This window comes from Scyliorhinus canicula, chromosome 5 (genome assembly GCF_902713615.1).
Source record: "Scyliorhinus canicula chromosome 5, sScyCan1.1, whole genome shotgun sequence".
Taxonomy (NCBI): domain Eukaryota; kingdom Metazoa; phylum Chordata; class Chondrichthyes; order Carcharhiniformes; family Scyliorhinidae; genus Scyliorhinus; species Scyliorhinus canicula.
The window spans coordinates 225,464,346-225,485,127 of NC_052150.1; the positions used below are offsets into that span (position 1 = coordinate 225,464,346).

Genomic DNA, 20,782 nt, shown 5'->3' on the forward strand with positions numbered 1-20,782 from the left:
AGACCGTAAGACCATAAGACATAGGAGCAGAATTAGGCCACTCGGTCCATCGAGTCTGCTCCGCCATTCAATCATGGCTGATACTTTCTCATCCCCATTCTCCTGCCTCCTCCCCATAACCCCTGATCCCCTTATTAATCAAGATCCCCTTATTAATTCAATCAGGGAATAATGATTAGTTGAACATTGTTACATTCAAACTGTGTTACTTTATCCCTCGCATTTCTTTTGCTGTCCAAGACTTTACTGACTATGTCCACTCTGCTTTATAACAGGCATGGTAGGACAACAGCGAGCAACATGCCCCATGCGGAATCAACCTTCGTCTTGTAAGTATTGAACAGGAGACTTGAACTGAGGGACCCCAGAATATATTTGGCCGAACTGCGAGCACTTTTAAACGAGTAATGCACAGCTCAGTAATGCACAGCGTCCAAAGTTATTACTGAAGCTCACTCCAGCTCTTCCTAAATTACAATCGCTGTGAAGCAAAACATCATATTGTGTGTGAAGTAACCCTGTTCATGAGGTTTTATCTTAATTGCCGAACAATCTTGCCATATACTCCGAGACGCTAACTGATCAGAAACCTGAGAGATCAGGTAGAATTTCAATTTTACACCTAGTCCCATGGGTAAGGTTTTATTTACCCTCTGAAGTCTCTCAGTGACTATTAAAGATCAAACTGAACGGCCAGGTTTTGCATTCTCTGTCGTCGGGATCCTCCGTTTCGCCAACAGCGGACTGAGACCCGCGGATTTCCCGACGCGGAGGGGTGCCCACAATGGGAAACCCCATTGGTTGGCTGGCCGGATGGAGGATCCCGCTGCCGTCGAGCGCGCGCCGCACCAGAAAACGGGTTCGACGGGAGGCGCCCTTCATTAACAATATCCAAACGTTTTTGTGAACTAGCCCCGCTTTTTGTAAAACAGCCTTACAATTGACAGCTACTGTCGACCCATTTAATTTTTGCTATCTCCCCTCTGTCCAACATCTGCTTCAAACTTGCGATGTCTATCCTCAACCTTTTTCATTGACACTTTTTGTAGAGTGCACATTTTCCCACAAGGATTTATTGTCAATGTGACACTCATTAGGTATATTACCCAAATCCCCTAATCCCAAATTTCTGTCAATATCTGAGATATAAAGGCCATATCCACTGCCTCTACAAGGCTTAACGTCTCAGCAGCCAAAGTGCTTTTGAACATTCTCCTTATTTTCTTTGTTTCCCACACAAGAGGGCAACATTTACCAGTGTTCCCCAAAAGGAAAATTATAAACCTCCTGCGCTTGAAACTCCATCACATAAATTTGCGTAGGACGCATCACTATAAACTATGAGTTTCAAATGCCTAGGATCACCTAAAACAGGGAACTTCAAAACACACTCCTGCATTTTTAGTTTGGCCAACACTTTATTTGCTCTTATTATGTCTTCCACTTTGGGATCATTCACCTTTGTACTCAACTCTAAAACATCAAAACTCACGTCCGGTCCAGTCTGTCTACCTAACCAATTCAGTTGCCCAATTAAACTTCGCAGTTGCTCTTTTTCCATCTTTGAAACCATTGCGTCTTTTTGTGAAACCCGGCCATGACTAATTGCTATTGGGCTGATGTTCTCCAAATAAGATTGCTGATGTAAAGTTGCCCCTAACTTAGTCTGTCCGATTTCCAGTCCAATATATTTAAATGCACCGGAAACCTGACTTAAAACCCTGAATTCTTTCCTCAAACCAGAGATTACAATAGCTTTGAAATCATTAGTCCCACCCCACAAAAAAATCATCGACATGCATCATGAAGATGCCAGAAAAATTTCCTTTATAGAGCCAGTAAAACATCGCCGGCTCTGCTTTCAACTGGCAACAGCCTAACTTTAACAAAACTGACCATACAGTAAAAGTACCAGACACTAGACGCATCATTCAATCCATATATACATTTATTCAACATTCGGAGGATGGAGAAAAATGTCTCTCTGGAACTGATGCCTGTGCAAAAAGGCAGCTTTTATATCTATAGATTTGCATTCCTATGCCTTTGTGGCTAATAGAACCAAGAAGATCTTTAAAATAACCTGATGCATTATAAAAAGCATCCTTTCGGGCTGCATCACAGCCTGGTATGGCAACTGCTCGGCCCAGGACCACAAGGAACTTCAGAGAGTCGTGAATACCGCCCAGTCCATCACACAAACCTGCCTCCATCCATTGATTCCATCTACACCTCCCGCTGCCGGGGGAAAGCGGGCAGCATAATCAAGGATCCCTCCCACCCGGCTTACTCACTCTTCCAACTTCTTCCATCGGGCAGGAGATACAGAAGTCTGAGAACACGCACGAACAGACTCAAAAACAGCTTCTTCCCCACTGTCACCAGACTCCTAAATGTACCCTCTTATTGACTGACCTCATTAACACTACACCCTGTATGCTTCAACCGATGCCAATGCTTATGTAGTTACATTGTATATCTTGTGTTGCCCTATTATGTATTCTCATGTATTTTCTTGAATTTTGTTTAATTCCCTTTTCTAATGATCTGTTGAGCTGCTTGCAGAAAAATACTTTTCACTGTACCTCGGTACACGTGACAATAAACAAATCCAATCCAATCCAATCCAATCCAATAACCTTGCCTGCCTTCGGTGAATATACCCTTAAATCCTGATCTTCTAAGTTTTCTTCAAATCCCCTCGACACAAGCCAGTCCTTTGCCTTATAAGTTCCACCTGGCAGAACCGAGCAAATCCATCTGTGGGATAGAGCTCATTGTCCCCTATCCGGTACTTCCGTGTGTACCCCAAATTCACTCCAACTATGCAGTTCTTGCTGTTTGGCATCTTTGATAACTTTTTCATCTAATTTATTGGAAGCCACCAAAATCTCACGTGCATGTGGGCTTCTACTCCTATTAGTATTCATAGTCTTACTCATAAGAACATAAGAACTAGGAGCAGGAGTAGGCCATCTGGCCCCTCGAGCCTGCTCCGCCATTCAATTAGATCATGGCTGATCTTTTGTGGACTCAGCTCCACTTTCCGGCCTGAACACCACAATCTTTAATCCCTTTATTCTTCAAAAAACTATCTACCTTCATCTTAAAAACATTTAATGAAGGAGCCTCTACTGCTTCACTGGGCAAGGAATTCCATAGATTCACACCCCTTTGGGTGAAGAAGTTTCTCCTAAACTCAGTCCTAAATCTACTTCCCCTTATTTTGAGGCTATACCCCCTAGTTCTGCTTTCACCCGCCAGTGGAAACAACCTGCCCGCATCTATCCCATCTATTCCCTTCATAATTTTATATGTTTCTATAACTTCATCCTTCTAAATTCCAACAAGTACAGTCCCAGTCTACTCAACATCTCCTCGTAATCCAACCCCTTCAGATCTGGGATTAACCTAGTGAATCTCCTCTGCACACCCTCCAGTGCCAGTACGTCCTTTCTCAGGGAAGGAGACCAAAACTGAAGGTGTGGCCTCACTAACACCTTATACAATTGCAGCATAACTTCCCTAGTCTTAAACTCCATCCCTCTAGCAATGAAGAACAAAATTCCATTTGCCTTCTAAATCACCTGTTGCCCTGTAAACCAACTTTTTGCGACTCATGCACTAGCACACCCAGGTTTCTCTGCACAGCAGCATGCTTTAATATTTTATCATTTAAATAATAATCCCGTTTGTTGTTATTCCTACCAAAATGGATAACCTCACATTTGACAACATTGTATTCCATCTGCCAGACCCTAGCCCATTCACTTAACCTATCCAAATCCCTCTGCAGACTTCCAGTATCTCTCTCCACTTTTTGCTTTACCACTCATCTTAGTGTCGTCTGCAAACTTGGGCATATTGCCCTTGGTCCCCAACTCCAAATCATCTATGTAAATTATGAACAATTGTGGGCCCAACACTGATCCCTGAGGGACACCACTAGCTACTGATTGCCAACCAGAGAAACACCCATTAATCCCCACGCTTTGCTTTCTATTAATTAACCAATCCTCTATCCATGCTACTACTTTACCCTTAATGCCATGCATCTTTATCTTATGCAGCAACCTTTTGTGTGGCACCTTGTCAAAGGCTTTCTGGAAATCCAGATATACCACATCCATTGGCTCCTCGTTATCCACTGCACTGGTAATGTCCTCAAAAAATTCCACTAAATTAGTTAGGCATGACCTGCCCTTTATGAACCCATGCTGCATCTGCCCAATGGGACAATTTCTATCCAAATGCCTCGCTATTTCTTCCTTGATGATAGATTCCAGCATCTTCCCTACTACCGAAGTTAAGCTCACTGGCTTATAATTACCCACTCTCTGCCTACCTCCTTTTTTAAACAGTGGGGTCACGTTTGCTAATTTCCAATCCATCGGGACCACCCCAGAGTCTAGTGAATTTCGGTAAATAATCACTAGTGCATCTGCAATTTCCCTAGCCATCTCTTTTAGCACTCTGGGATGCATTCCATCAGGGCCAGGAGACTTGTCTACCTTTAGCCCCATTAGCTTGCCCATCACTCCCTCCTTAGTGATAACAATCCTCTCAAGGTCCTCCCCTGTCATAGCCTCATTTCTATCAGTCGCTGGCATGTTATTTGTGTCTTCCACTGTGAAGACCGACCCAAAAAACCTGTTCAGTTCCTCAGCCATTTCCTTATCTCCCATTATTAAAACTCCCTTCTCATCCTCTAAAGGACCAATATTTACCTTAGCCACTCTTTTTTGTTTTATATCTTTGTAGAAACTTTTACTATCTGCTTTTATATTCTGAGCACGTTTACTCTCATAATCTATCTTACTCTTCTTTATAGCTTTTTTAGTAGATTTCTGTGCCCCCTAAAGATTTCCCAGTCCTCTAGACTCCCACTAATGGGCAGCACGGTAGCATGGTGGTTAGCATAAATGCTTCACAGCTCCAGGGACCCAGGTTCGATTCCCGGCTGGGTCACTGTCTGTGCGGAGTCTGCACTTCCTCCCCGTGTGTGCGTGTGTTTCCTCCGGGTGCTCCGGTTTCCTCCCACAGTCCAAAGATGTGCGGGTTAGGTGGATTGGCCATGCTAAATTGCCCGTAGTGTCCTAAAAAATAAGGTTAACGGGGGGGGGGGAGTTACTGGTATAGGGTGGATATGTTGGCTTGAGTAGGGTAATCATTGCTCGGCACAACATCCAGGGCCGAAGGGCCTGTTCTGTGCTGTACTGTTCTATGTCTATGTCTATGTCTAATCTTTGTCACTTTGTATGCTTTTTCCTTCAATTTGATACTCTCCCTTATTTCCTTCGATATGCATGGTCGATTTTCCCTCTTTCTACCGTCCTTCCTTTTTGTTGGTATAAACCTTTGCTGAGCTCTGTGAAAAATCGCTTGGAAGGTTAGACATAGACATAGAATAGAACAGTACAGCACAGAACAGGCCCTTCGGCCCTCAATGTTGTGCCGTGCCATGATCACCCTACTGAAACCCACGTATCTACCCTATACCCGTAACCCAACCCCCCTTAACCTTACTTTTATTAGGACACTACGGGCAATTTAGCATGGCCAATCCACCTAAGTGGAGAAAGGTTCTCCACTGTTCCTCAACTGTTCCACCATAAAGTCTTTGCTCCCAGTCTACCTTAGCTAGTTCTTCTCTCATCCCATTTTAATCTCCTTTGTTTAAGCACAAAACGCTAGTATTTGATTTGACCTTCTCACCCTCCATTTGTATTTTAAATTCCACCATATTGTGATCGTTCCTTCCGAGAGGATCCCTAACTATGAGATCATGAATCAATCCTGTCTCATTACACAGGACAAGATCTAGGACCGCTTGTTCCCTCGTAAGTTCCATTACATACTGTTCTAGGAAACTATCGCGGATACATTCTATAAATTCCTCCTCAATGCTGCCTTGACCGACCTGGTTAAACCAATCGACATGTAGATTAAAATCCCCCATGATAACTGCTGTACCATTTCTATATGCATCAGTTATTTCTTTGTTTATTGCCTGCCCCACCATAACGTTACTATTTGGTGGCCGATAGACTAGTCCTATCAGTGACTTTTTCGCCTTACTATTCCTGATTTCCACCCAAATTGATTCAACCTTATCCTCCATAGCACCAATATCATTCCTTACTATTGCCCGGTTGTCATCCTTAAATAACAGAGCTACACCCTTACCATCCACTGTGTCCTTCCGAATGGTTTGATATTCTTGGAGATTTAACTCCCAGTCGTGACCATCCTTTAACCATGTTTCAATAATGGCCACTAAATCATAGTCATTCACAATAATTTGCGCCATCAACTCATTTACATTATTCCGAATACCACGAGCAATCAGGTAAAGTACACTTATGTTTGCTTTTTTACCTCTGTTTTGAATCTTAATATCTCGGTCAGTAACCTGTCCTAAGTTATATTTCCTCTTAACTTTTCTCCTAATTTTCCTTGTCGTTGAACCCATATCTTCATGTAACAACCTGTCGCGCCGCTTACCATTAATGTTTTTACTTCCAGTTTTATTCCTTTTAGTATTACTGGGCCTATTCACTGAGCTCCCCTCAATCACTGTACTTTGTACTGTCGCCCTTTTTGATTTTTGACTATGGCTTCTCTGCCTTACACTTTCCCCCTTACTCCCCCCTTACTTCCGCCCGCATCCTTCTAAATTCCAACGAGTACAGTCTCAGTCTACTCAACCTCTCCTCGTAATCCAACCCCTTCAGCTCTGGGATTAACCTAGTGAATCTCCTCTGCACACCCTCCAGTGCCAGTATGTTCTTTCTCAGGCAAGGAGACCAAAACTGAACACAATACTCCAGGTGTGGCCTCACTAACACCTTATACAATTGCAACATAACCTCCCTAGTCTTAAATTCCATCCCTCTAGCAATGAAGGACAAAATTCCATTTGCTTTCTTAATCACCTTTTGCACCTGTAAACCAACTTTCTGTGACTCATGCACGAGCACACCCAGGTTCCTCTGCATAGCGGCATGTTTTAATATTTTATCATTTTAATAAGAATCCCATTTGCTGTTATTCCTACCAAAATGGATAACCTCACATTTGTCAACATTGTATTCCATCTGCCAGACCCTAGCCCATTCACTTAACCTATCCAAATCCCTCTGCAGACTTCCAGTATCCTCTGCACTTTTTGCTTTCCCACTCATCTTAGTGTCATCTGCAAACTTCGACACATTGCCCTTGGTCCCCAACTCCAAATCATCAATGTAAATTGTGAACAATTGTGGGCCCAACACTGAACCCTGAGGGACACCACTAGCTACTGATTGCCAACCAGAGAAACACCCATTAATCCCTTTATGAATCCATGCTGCATCTGCCCAATGGGACAATTTCTATCCAAATGCCTCGCTATTTCTTCCTTGATGATAGATTCCAGCATCTTCCCTACTACCGAAGTTAAGCTAACTGGCCTATAATTACCTGATTTCTGCCTACCTACTTTTTTAAACAGTAGTGTCACGTTTTCTAATTTCCAATCTGCTGGGACCACCCCAGAGTCTAGTGAATTTTGGTAAATTATCACTAGTGCATTTGCAATTTCCCTAGCCATCTCTTTTAGCACTCTGGGATGCATTCCATCAGTGCCAGGAGACTTGTCTACCTTTAGCCCCATTAGCTTGCCCATCACTACCTCCTTAGTGATAACAATCCTCTCAAGGTCCTCACCTGTGATAGCCTCATTTCTATCAGTCACTGGCATGTTATTTGTGTCTTCCACTGTGAAGACCGACCCAAAAAACCTGTTCAGTTCCTCAGCCATTTCCTCATCTCCCATTATTAAAACTCCCTTCTCATCCTCGAAAGGACCAATATTTACCTTAGCCACTCTTTTTTGTTTTATATATTTGTAGAAACTTTTACTGTCTGTTTTTATATTCTGAGCAAGTTTATTCTCATAATCTATTTTACTCTTCTTTATAGCTTTTTTAGTAGCTTTCTGTTGCTCCCTAAAAATATCCCAGTCCTCTAGTCTCCCACCAATCTTTGCCACTTTATATGCTTTTTCCTTCAATTTGATACTCTCCCTTATTTCCGTAGATATCCATGGTCGATTTTCCCTCTTTCTACCGTCCTTCCTTTTTGTTGGTATAAACCTTTGCTGAGCACTGTGAAAAATCACTTGGAAGGTTCCCCGCTGTTCCTCAACTGATTCACCATAAAGTCTTTGCTCCAAGTCTACCTTAGCTAGCTCTTCTCTCATCCCATTTTAATCTCCTTTGTTTCTCTACAAAACACTAGTGTTTGATTTTACATTCTCACCCTCCATCTGTATTTTAAATTCCACATATTATGATCGCTCCTTCCGAGAGGATCCCTAACTATGAGATCATTAATCAATCCTGTCTCATTACACAGGACCAGATCTAGGACCGCTTGTTCCCTCGTAGGTTCCATTACATACTGTTCTAGGAAACTATCGTGGATACATTCTATAAACTCCTCCTCAATGCTGCCTCGACCGACCTGGTTAAACCAATCGACATGTAGATTAAAATCCCCCATGATAACTGCTGTACCATTTCTATATGCATCAGTTATTTCTTTGTTTATTGCTGCCCCACCATAACGTTACTATTTGGTGGCCGATAGACTACTCCTATCAGTGACTTTTTCACCTTACTATTCCCGATTTCCACACATGCGTACCAGATGACTCTGGTTCCTCGTCATGTCTGTCTGTTCTGTCTAAATTTGAAAATTTGTAATCTGTACCCATTATCCTTGATGAATGTACCCTAACAGTTTGATTGCCATGTTTCAAAACAATTGTTTTGCACCATCTATGCCTATGATCTTCCCTGGGCCTTTCCATTCATTAAAGTTGTCTCTCTTATCGTTTACTATGTCTCCTTGCTGAAAAACGGTATCTGATGGCCGTACATTATGTCTTCAAGCTCTGCGAATTCTTTCAGAGACTTCTGCTTCCAAAACAGTTTTTCTACTGCTATGTAACGCGTTTAAATGTTCAGCAAAACCTGAGCTAATTGCAGTCCCTTCCCAAGCTGGAGGCTGGTCATCCAAAATGGACGGAATTTTAGGATTTCTCCCAAACACTAATTGATACGGACTATAGCACTCAACCGTCTGCAATGAATTATATGCATGTATCGCCCATGCTAAAGTTGAATTTAGCCTGCAATTCGGTCTGTCTGCCAAAATTTCCAGAGCATGTCATCTGTTACCGCATGATTTCTTTCACACACACCATTACTAAATGGGTTTTCTGCAGCCGTATTCATAACTGTGATATTCACATTTTCACACATCTCCCTAAACTCATCATTAGCAAATTCTCCTCCATTGTCCGGAAGGACTTTTGCCCAGTGGGCCCATTCCTGCCCCTATCCATTTTTCCACAATTTGATCCAGAATTACTCTCTTTTCTTTATTTCATACAATTGTTGATTGACTAAATCTGGTGGATAAATCTACAAAATGCAAAATAAACATATTATTGGCTTTATCCCAGATCTTAAGATCCATGGCCACAATGTCGTTAAAATCATTGGCCAAAGGTAGGGTTACTATCGGTCGTGCTGGTGTCCTTCTGTAGTTCCTACAAACTTCTCAGTGATCATTAACCTGTTCTATTAGTTTAGTATCGTCTTCATCCCTTACCTCTGTACCCTTTAATTAATTTTTCAGCCTCCGAGGAGTCGGATGAGCTAATTGCCTATGCAGTTTTAATACAACAAGCTTTTTATCATCTAAAGTCCCATTTTTAACTGCCATTAACACATCCTTAACAACTGTACTTGAAATATTATTTGTCAGGAATGAAATACAATAGTGTCCCGACTGTGTAAATTGTAAGTCCACCGTCTTTCCAAAAACTGTTGCCTTATCCTGTTCCATATCCAGTTTCATGTGTGCTTTCTTCATCGATGTTCTGCTCAGAAGCAAAGGTATCTCACTTGATACAACATCTGTGCTAAGGAAATGATTCACTCCGGCAATATTGTAAGGGATCACCACTCTTTTCAGCGGCTTCAGAGTATTATCATCCCCAAACCTGAAACTTGTGGAACTTGCAAATTCCTTAACCTTGTTACGATTTTCAGCATTCAAGGAGTCCAGGTAACATTTTAACCAGTCAATTCCACACACAGTAGATGTGCAGCCACTGTCCAATACAGCACAATTGAAAGATTCTGCAACCAACACCCTCATTACCGGCGTAAAACAGCTTGTTAATAGGACAATGCCTTCTTTCTGGTCACTATCTTTTTCCTCGTCTGACTCTTCCATGTCATGTGTTGCTTCAAACACTGTATTATAACGTTTGGACAGTTGAAAGCATAATGGTATTGAGAGTCACACTGAAAACATCGATTTATCATGCCCCGTGCATTTCTGGGGTTCATCCTCCTATTGTAGGTTCTAACTGGGTTTGTGTCTTCATAATTTCCAGGTCCCGATTTCCTTCTATAGTCTCGGAACCCATTTGTAGCCGTCCAATTTCGCCATCCTGTTAGTAGTGTATCTTCCATATTCTGCTTTATCGCAGACTGACCTATTTGGGTTATCAGAACCCTCGGAATTGAATGTTTCCTTAGAAACTTTTTAAAGCTCTGTCACCTGATCGAATAAGGTATCCTTATCCACAAACTGAACTCCTGTCAAAACCAGGAGCCTATCCATGTTGCTCACTCGAGCACAGTCAAGTAATTTAATGGCCAACACAGACTGTGGAAATTCCAGCCTGTGTTTCTGCAGCCTTTTATATAGTCTGCCAAATTCCATTATACAGTCTTCCATGGAGAATTCCTCTATTTTCCGGAACCTATCAAAACCCGACCATGCTTCATACGCACTTAACAAGTCATCCTTTTTATAAATCTTATCCATATAACGTAACAGAGCCTCCAGACCTTCTTCTGAGTCTAACTCTTCCAATTCCAGCTCAGAAAACACTTTGCTTCAGATTTTACTGTCATAAGGTAGAGAACGAGCCAATGCCATACCTTGTTTGCTCTTTCCTAAGGCAGTTACCTTAGTCCACGTAACTACTGCACTTCTCCATTGGTTGTATGAGGTGGGGTATAAGGGGGGCGGGGGGGGTAGTCATATCCAGCCATCTTTATCTTAGGTTCAGCTAATATATCTTTTTTTTTTCTTCTCACTCACTCCTTGGTTTGGGAGGGAAAAGTTGTATCTTTCAACCCTTCACATTTGCACAGCACCGTCCTCTGCTACCATTAGTTAGACGTTTAGCTGTTGTTGTATAAAGAGTCAAAGGTTCTTCTCCTTTTCACAAACACCTTTATTTCACTTTAACAGTCTCGGCACAAAACTTTATCTTCACATCACCTGACACCAAGGCCACCTGAAGCCTCTTTACATAATCAGTGTCAATTATTGGATACTTAACATAAATGAGACAACTAATTGGAAAGTCTCTTAACCCATTACTGAGCACCAGACAGGAACCAAGTTAAACGATTCAATCTTGTTCTCGTATGTTTTCTTATTTTCCTTTCTGTCCCTTTTTTCTCTCTATGGGCGGGAATGCCCACTCACCTCGTTGTATGTTTCATGGCAGCAGAGGCCTGTGGCGGAATTGTCTGGTCCCACCATTGACAACGGGAATTCCATTGAATGCATCCCTCACCGTCGGCAAACCCACAGCACTGGTCATTCTCCACCATTCAGTATGATCATGGCTGACCCTGTATCTCAATATCAGAGTCCCCCCCCGCCCTCTCCTCATACCCCATGATGTGGAGATGCCGGCGTTGGACTGGGGTGAGCACAGTAAGAAGTCTTACAACACCAGGCTAAAGTCCAACAGGTTTCTTTTGAATCACTAGCTTTCGAAGCACTGCTCCTTCCTCAGGTGAATGAAGAGGTGGGTTCCAGAAACACATACATAGACAAAGTCAGTGATGCAAGACAATACTATGAAGTGACTGGAGAGAGGGATAATCACAGGTTGAAGAGGTCTGAATTGTCTCAAGCCAGGACAGTTGGTAGGATTTTGCAAGCCCAGGCCAGATGGTGGGGGGGGTGAATGTAATATTTAAGTCTTCCGTGATTTTTTGTAATCGTACGTTTCTTATATGCCTTTTCTATCTCATTTTCTGCCCCATATTCTGACCAATGCTAGGGGGCCTGTACATAACTCCCATCAGGGTATACTTTTCCTTTGCGATTCCTCAACTCAACCCACACAGATTCAATGTCCCCTGATGCTATATTGCTTCTTGCTGCATCGATTTAAGGTGCGAGGGGAGAGATCTAAAAGAGACGAGAGGGGAAATTTGTTCACACAGAGGGTGGTGAGCATCTGGAACGGGCTGCCAGAGGCAGTGGTAGAGGCGGGTATGATTTTGTCTTTTAAAAAACAGTTAAATGGGCAGGGTGGGTATAGAGGGATATGGGCCAAATGCGAGCAGGCGGGACGAGCTTAGATGATAGAAACAAGGCGGCATGGACAAGCTGGGCCTATATGCTTGATTCTATTCTGTATACATTTATGACTCTATAATTAACCCTTCATTAACCCTTAATTTCCGTCAGTCACAAAACTCCCACTTTAGCACTATAATGCAGTGAATACTGGCTGAGTCAATCCAGTCTCTCCTCATATGACAATTCTGCCATCCAAAGTCAAGGGGAGGTGGTATTGCCTTATTAACCCATGCCTGAATATCGCCCGGGCCAAAGGCTGCTTCAGTATCTGTGGAGAGAATGCTGCTCAATATACTGCAATCGTCAGTGAACTTTCGCTCTTCTGACCTTATGATGGGGGACAAGGACGAGGACACTATCCTGAGGAGCTTTCTTGGACTGAGATGATTAACCTCCAATAATCACACCCATCTTCCTGTCAGCTAGATATGAGCCCAACCAATGGAGAGAATCCCCCTGATTTCCAAGGTTTCAGAGTTGTTAGGGCTCCTTGAAGTCAAACTCAGTCAAATGCCGCCTTAAGGGAAGTCACTCTCTCATCACCTCTTGACCTAAGCTATTCTTCCAATGTTTGGACCAAAGTTGTTGTGTGGTCAAGTGGGACTGGATGTGAAGAGAGTTCATTCCCACGTTATTTAGCCCTCAATGTGCATATACACTGAAAAATAGAAATTCCTGGAAAAAAAAAACAATTCCATGAAGAGAATTGCACTCACAACTTCAAATCAAAAAAGGAAAGTAAGGTTAATACAAAAGTAATAGGCCATTTTGCTGGGAATATGAAATAACATAAAAAATGCAAGAAGCGCTCAGCAGCTCGAACAATATTTATAGAGAGACGGAAATAGAGTTAAGAAATTAGATATCAGCAGATATCTTTCTTTCGCTCTCAGGATGACCTTCCAGCAAAGAATTTTAGGAATTCTGCCTCCTGCTGTTACTCAGCATCCTGAAGGCTCTGTTATCAGCTGCATGAGGAGAACGGTCGGCATCTTGTGAACCAAACAGACGGGTTTAGTTTGCACCCTGAACCATGGAGTCCATGGGTGGCACTGGCTGATCAGCCAGGTTGTGTACTTGAGGCCTGCTGTAGGCCTGAAACTCAATTTCTGTTGATTTCCACTTTCTACTAACTGAACACAGTGGACAATTTAGAAATAAATAACTCGTACTTATCAGCCTGTCAATATAGTTCATGAGGAATGAATGACTTTGAAGCAGTTGTATACAGCATTGATTTAAAATGCAGCACAGATCTGAACAATGAGATAAATGAGCTTTTGCTGTCCAAGACTTTACTGACTACTTTCACTCTGCTTTTTAACAGCTTCATACTTGGTGGCTCGGCGACCAGCAAATTACCCTGGTACGTATGAACCTGAGCTTTGTAAGTACTGAACAGGTAACTTGAACTGTGGCAGTTTTAAACGAGGTGCAGTGATGTACAGCCTTGCTTAGCCGAAGTCGGACTGAAGCTCAGTCCAGCTCTCCCTCCGTCTTATCCCAAATTACATTTCCTGTGAAGCAAATCATTGTGTGTGATGTAATCCTGGCTCACGTTAACTCTGCACTGAAACTGCTGAACAATCTCGCCATGCACCCTTAAACGCTAATTTATACTGAGCGAGAAAACCCGAGAGGTTGGGTGGAATGTCAATTTTTACACCTGGTCCCATATACGGGCAGCACGGTAGCACAGTGGTTAGCACAATCGCTGCACAGTTCCAGGGTCCCAGGTTCTATTCCCGGCTTGGGTCACTGTCTGTGCGGAGTCTACATGTTCTCTCCGTGTGTGCCTGGGTTTCTTAGAATGTTTTTTTTAATAGAATTTACAGTGCAGAAGAAGGCCATTCGGCCCATCGAGTCTGCACCGGCTCCTGGAAAGAGCACCCTACCCAAGGTCAACAACTCCACCCTATCCCCATAACCCAGTAACCCCACCCAACACTAAGGGCAATTTTGGACAGTAAGGGCAATTTATCATGGCCAATCCACCTAACCCGCACATCTTTGGACTGTGGGAGGAAACCGGAGCACCCGGAGGAAACCCACGCACACACAGGGAGGATGTGCAGACTCCGCACAGACAGTGACCCAAGCTGGAATCGAACCAGGGACCCTGGAGCTGTGAAGCCATTGTGCTAGACACAATGCTACCGTGCTGCCCCTCCGGGTGCTCCGGTTTCCTCCAACAGTCCAAAGATGTGCAGGTTAGGTGGATTGGCCAGGCTAAATTGCCTTTTGTGTCCAAAATTGCCCTTAGTATTGGGTGGGGTTGCTGGGTTATGGGGATGGGGTGGACTTGGGTAGGGTGCTCTTTCCAAGAGCCGGTGCAGACTCGATGGGCTGAATGGCCTCCTTCTGCACTGTAAATTCTATGATTCTATATTACTTTTCATTCAATGGAAATTCAAATAAGACAACATAGAAAATAGGAGCAGGACGAGGCCATTTGGCCTTTCGAGCCTGTTCTGCCATTCATTATGCTCATGGTTGCTCATCCAACTTAATAGCCTATTCCTGCCTTTCCCCCAATATCCTTTGATCCCCTTCACCGCAAGTGCTATATTTATCTGCTTCTTTAAACCAAAGAGGGTGGAATCCCCCGTTTCAGAGACTAAGTGCTGACGGTGGGACTGAATCAGCGGACTTCCACGACCACAATATTGCCGCCGATCCCGAACCAGTTCATCAACCGTTGATGGGCTAGCACCGGCGCCATGTAGGCCATGATCAATTCCAATGAAAAATTGTGCTGGATTAGCCGGGGTCGGGATTGATGCTCAAGATGCTGACAAGCTGCAGCTGCATATTAGCACACTACTCCCACACACACTCATCTCAGTCAACAAATGGCACTGCTTGTGCTGGAGTGCACCCATCCCGTTGATGGATCAGCTGGGGCCGGAGGGTACCTCAGGGGAGTGTCCTGGGGGTACACCCATACAACCCGTGGTGCTGAGGTCACAGTGACCCCACAGCCCACCTCCTGGCTGCCCCCCTCCTCCCCCCGCCCCGCTATTCCCCCCCAGCCCTGGCAGAAGCTCCCTGGCCAGTGAAACAACTGGCACCACACGATAGCGATGTTGGACACTTTCAGTACCACCCCTCCCTCCCTCAGCAGCCATGGTGCCCGATTCCCGATTTATAAAACCACAAGTGAAACTCTTTCCGGTGGAGCATTGCGGGAGCCCTGGGAAATACCGGGTCAGGCCCGCTAATGATATGCCAACGCCGTTTACTATACGTGCGGACTGGAATACATTGACCCCACTGTGGAGGCACCGGAACATGGCATTCTGTCGGGCACACGGCATCGGCCATGGTTTTTACCTCGCGGGCGATTCTCCACCCAATCGCCTTTCACCATTCTGCCGTCACTTGTCAGAGAATCCCGCCCACTTTGGCCTCAACTGCTTTCTGTGGTAGCGACTTCCACAAGCTGACCCCTCTCTGGGTGAAGAACGGTCTCCTCATCTCTGCCCTAAATGGTCTACCCCGTATCCTCAGACTGCGACCCCTGGATCTGGACATCCTCATCATTGGGAACATCCTTCCTGCATCTACCCTGTTAGGTTTCTATGAGACCCCCCTCATTCTTCTGAACTCCAGCGAATACAAACCCACCGACTCAATCTCTCCTCATCCATCAATCCTGCCAACCCAGGACTCAGCCTGGTAAACCTTCGCCTCCCTCCCTCAGCAGCAAGAACATCCTTCCTGAAGGGGTGGCAGAGAGGGCAGTGCAATGTTCCTCCTGCAGGATGTTTGAGGTGAGGGACACCGTCAGTGTCCCTGCTGAGTTCACCTGCAGGAAGTGCACCCATCTCCAGCTCCTCAAAGGCCGTGTTAGGGAACTGGAGCTGGAGCTGGATGAACCGGGGATCATTCGCGAGCCAGAGTTGGTTATAGATAGAAGCTTCAGGGAGGTAGTTCCTCCTAAGAATTAAGGTAGCTGGGTGATGTTTAAAAGGAGGGGGAAGAAGCAGTCAGTGCAGGGAGCCCTGCGGTCATTCCCCTCAATAACAGGTATACTTAAGGGGGAGGGGGGAGCAGGCACAAGTTGTGGTACACATCGGTACCAACGACATAGGTAGGAAAAGGGACGGGGATGTAAAACAGGTATTCAGGGAGCTAGGGTGGAAACTGAGAGCCAGGACAGACCGTGTTGTCATCTCTGGTTTGCTGCCAGTGCCACGTGTTAGCAAAGTGAGAAACTGGAGAGAGTGCAGATAAACACGTGGCTATAGGGATGGTGTAGGAGGGAGGGTTTACATTACTTGGAGAATTGGAGCACATTCTGGGGAAGGTGGGGCCTGTACAAACACTATGGGTTACACCTGAACCAGAGGGGCACCAATATCCTGGGAGGGAAATTTGCTTCAGCTCTTCGGGGGGGGGGGGGGGTTTAAACGAATTTGGCTGGGGAATGGGAAACTGATTTGTAGTCCAGGAGATAGCGTTGCTGGAGTTCAAGAAGTTGAGGGTAGTGCAGGACTGAGGAAGGTACCAAGGTCACAAGAGTGGACCTGCAGGCATGAAGGTGGTTTGAAGTATGTCTATTTCAATGCAAGGAGCATCCAGAATAAGGTAGGTGAACTTGGAGCGTGGATTCGTACCTGGGACTACGATGTTGTGGCCATTACGGAGACATGGTTAGAACAGGGGCAGGAATGGTTGTTGGAGGTTCTGGGGTATAGATGTTTCAGTAAGATTAGGGAAGGTGGTAAAAGAGGTGGTGGAGTGGCATTGTTAATCAAGGATAGTTTAACGGCTGCAGAAAGGCAGTTTGAGGAGGATCTGTCTACTGAGGTAGTGTGGGCTAAAGTTAGAAGTAGGAAAGGATCGGTCACTTTGTTCGGAGTTTTCTATAGGCCCCCAAACAGTAACAGAGATGTGGAGGAAAAGATTGCAATGCAGATTTTGGATAGGTGCGGTAGTCACAGGGTAGTTGTCATGGATGACTTTAACTTTCCAAATATTGATTGGAACCGCTATAATTCGAATAGTTTGGATGGGGCCGTTTTTATCCAGTGTGTGCAGGAGGGTTTCCTCACACAATATGTGGATAGACTGACAAGAGGCGGGGCCACATTGGATTTGGTGCTGGGTAATGAACTGGGCCAAGTGTTAGATTTGGTTGTGGGAGAGCAGTTTGGAGATAGTGACCACAATTCGGTGACTTTCACTATAGCAATGGAGAGGGATAGGAACATACGGCAGGGCAAGGTTTATAACTGGGGGAAGGGTAATTACGATGCGATTAGGCAAGAATTGGGGAGCATAAGATGGAAACAGGAACTGTCAGGGATAGGCACAATTGAGAAGTGGAGCTTGTTCAAGGAGCAAATACTGCATGTCCTTGATATGTATGTCCCTGTCAGGCAGGGAGGAAATGGTTGAGTGAGGGAACCGTGGTTTACAAAAGATGTTGAATGTCTTGTCAAGAGGAAGAAGGAGGCTTATGTGAGGATGAGAAAACAAGGTTCAGTTAAGGCACATGAGGGATACAAGATAGCTAGGAAGGAGCTCAGGAAAGGGCTTAGGAGAGCTAGGAGGGGGCATGAGAAGTCCTTGGCGGGTAGGATCAAGGAAAACCCCAAGGATTTTTACACTTATGTGAGGAGTAAAAGAATGACCAAGGTGAAGTTAGGGCCGGTCAAGGACAGTAGTGGGAACGTGTGCATGGAATCTGAAGATATAAGAGAGGTCCTAAATTAATACTTTTCTTCAGTGTTCACAAAGGAGAGGGGCCATTATGAGCAAGATAGTGTGATACAGACTGGTAGGCTGGAGGAGGTAGATACTCGGAAGGAAGATGTGTTCGTAATTTTGAGAAGCCTGAGGATAGATAAGTTCCCTGAGCCGGATGGGATATATCCTAGGATTCTTTGGGAGGTGAGGGATGAGATTGCAGAGCCTTTGGCTTTGATCTTTATGTCCTCACTGTCTACAGGAATCGTGCCAGAATCGTGGAAAGAGGCGAATGTTGTCCCCTTGTTCAAGAAAGGGAATAGGTATAACCCTGGGAATTATAGGCCAGTTAGTCTCACTTCGGTCCTAGGTAAAGGGATAAGATTTATGATCATTTGGAAAGATACAGCTTAATCCAGGATAGTCAGCACAGATTTGTGAGGGGTAAGCCTTGCCTCACATGATCGATTGTATTCTTTGAGGAGGTAAGTACATAGATGAAGATAGAGCAGTTGACGTGTACATGGATTTTAGTAAGGCTTTTGATAAGGTGCCCCATGGTCGGCTCATGCAGAAATAAGGAGGTGTGGGATAGAGGGAAATTTGGCTGATTGGATCAGTAACTGGCTATCAGATAGAAGACAGAGGGTGGTGGTAGATGGTAAATTTTCATCCTGGAGCCCAGTCACCAGCGGTGTACCACAGGGATCAGTGCTGGGTCCTCAGCATGTGTGATTTTTATCAATGACTTGGATGATGGAGTTGAAGGTTGGGTTAGTAAATTTGCTGATGACACCAAGATTGGTGTAGTAGTGGATAATGTAGAGGGCTCTTGTAGGCTGCAAAGAGACATTGATAGGATGTAGAGCTGGGCTGAAAAGTGGCAGATGGAGTTTAACCCTGATAAGTGTGAAGTGATTCATTTTGGTCGGACAAATTTGAATGCGGATTACAGGGTTAATGGCAGGGATCTGAGGAATGTGGAGGAGCAGAGATATCTCGGAGCTCATGTCCATAGATCTCTGAAAGTTGCCACCCAAGTGGATAGAGCTGTGAAGAAAGCCTATAGTGTGTTAGCGTTTATTAACAGGGGGCTTGAGTTTAAGAGCTTGAGGTTATGCTGCAACTGTACAAGACCTTAGTTGGACCACATTTGGAGTATTGTGTGCAGTTCTGGTCACCTCATTATAGGAAGGATGTGGAAGCATTGGAAAGGGTGCAAAGGAAATTTACCAGGATGCTGCCTGGATTGGAGGGTAGGTCTTATGTGGAAAGGTTGAGAGAGCTAGGGCTTTTCTCATTGGAGCGAAGGAGGATGAGAGGTGACTTAATTGATGTGTATAAAATGATGAGAGAGATAGATAGAGTGGACATTCAGCGACTTTTTCCTCGGGTGGATGTAGCTGTTACAAGGGGGCATAACTATAAGGTTCAGGGTGGGAGATATAGGAGGGATGTCTGGGGTAGGTTCTTTACTCAGAGAGTGGTTGGGGCGTGGAGCGCACTCCCAGCTATGGTAGTGGAGTCGGGCACTTTAGGAACTTTCAAGCGGTTATTGGATAGGCAAATGGAGTGCACTAGAATGATTGGGAGTAGGTTGATTTGATCTTAGTTTCAGACTAGTTCGGCCCAACATCTGTTCCAGTGCAGCTACAACACTGGCATCTACCCGGCAATGTGGAAAGTTGCCCAGGTGTGTTCTGTACACAAGAAACAGAACAAATCCAGCCCAGCCAATTACTACCTCATCAGTCTACTGTCCATTATCTGCAAAATGATGGAAGGAGTCATCAACAGTGCTGTCAAGCAGCACTTACTCAGCAATAACCTGCTCACGGACACTCAGTTTGGGTTCCGCCAGGGTCACTCAGCTCCTGACCTCATTACAGCCTCGGTTTAAACATGGACAATAGAGCTGAATTCCAGAAGTGAGGTGAGAGTGACTGCCCTTGACATCAAGGCAGCATTTGACCGAATATGGCATCAAGGAGCCCTAGCATAACTGAAGTCAATGGGAATCCAGTGGAAAACTCTACACTGGTTGGAGTCATACCCGACACAAAGGAAGATGTTTGTGGTGGTTGGAGGTCAATCACCTCAGCTCCAGGACATCACTGCAGGTGTTCCTCAGGATAGTGTCCAAGGCCCAACCATCTTCAGCTGCTTCATCAATGACCTCCTTCCATCATCAGGTCAGAAGTGGGGATGTTTGCGGATGACGGCACAATGTTCAGCCCCATTCGCGACTCCTCAGATATCAAGCAGTCCATGTCCCAATGCAGCAAGACCTGGACAATATCCAGGCTTGGGGCTGGCAAGTGGCAAGTCACATTCGTGCCACACAAGTGCCAGCCAATGACCATCTCCTACAAGAGAGGATCTAACCACTGCCCCTTGACATTCAATGGCATTACCATCACTGAATCCCCCCCAATAGACATCCTGGGAGTTACAAATTGATCAGAAAATGGATACTCAATACAATGTTTTGTTTTGTAACAGGTATGGGGACAGCTGGATCTTCATCCTATGGCTCCCATTTAGGAGGAAGAGGTATGAGCAGCACGACTACACCTGATTATTCCCAGCAACCATTTAGATTGCGTAAGTACAAGAAGAGTGGAAACATTTGAAC

General features: G+C 44.7%; 1 protein-coding gene across 4 annotated transcripts in view; it reads left to right on the forward strand.

Annotated features, from left to right (window-relative positions):
- Positions 1-20,782, forward strand: part of LOC119966626 (golgin subfamily A member 6-like protein 22) — a 287,183-nt gene that overhangs the window by 246,313 nt on the left and 20,088 nt on the right. For all 4 annotated transcript variants that reach the window (XM_038798630.1, XM_038798631.1, XM_038798633.1 and 1 more), the window contains 3 exons: positions 276-329; positions 13,781-13,819; positions 20,650-20,751. In XM_038798630.1, coding sequence (XP_038654558.1) covers positions 276-329; positions 13,781-13,819; positions 20,650-20,751 — 195 coding nt within the window. The remainder of the gene's footprint in view (positions 1-275; positions 330-13,780; positions 13,820-20,649; positions 20,752-20,782) is intronic.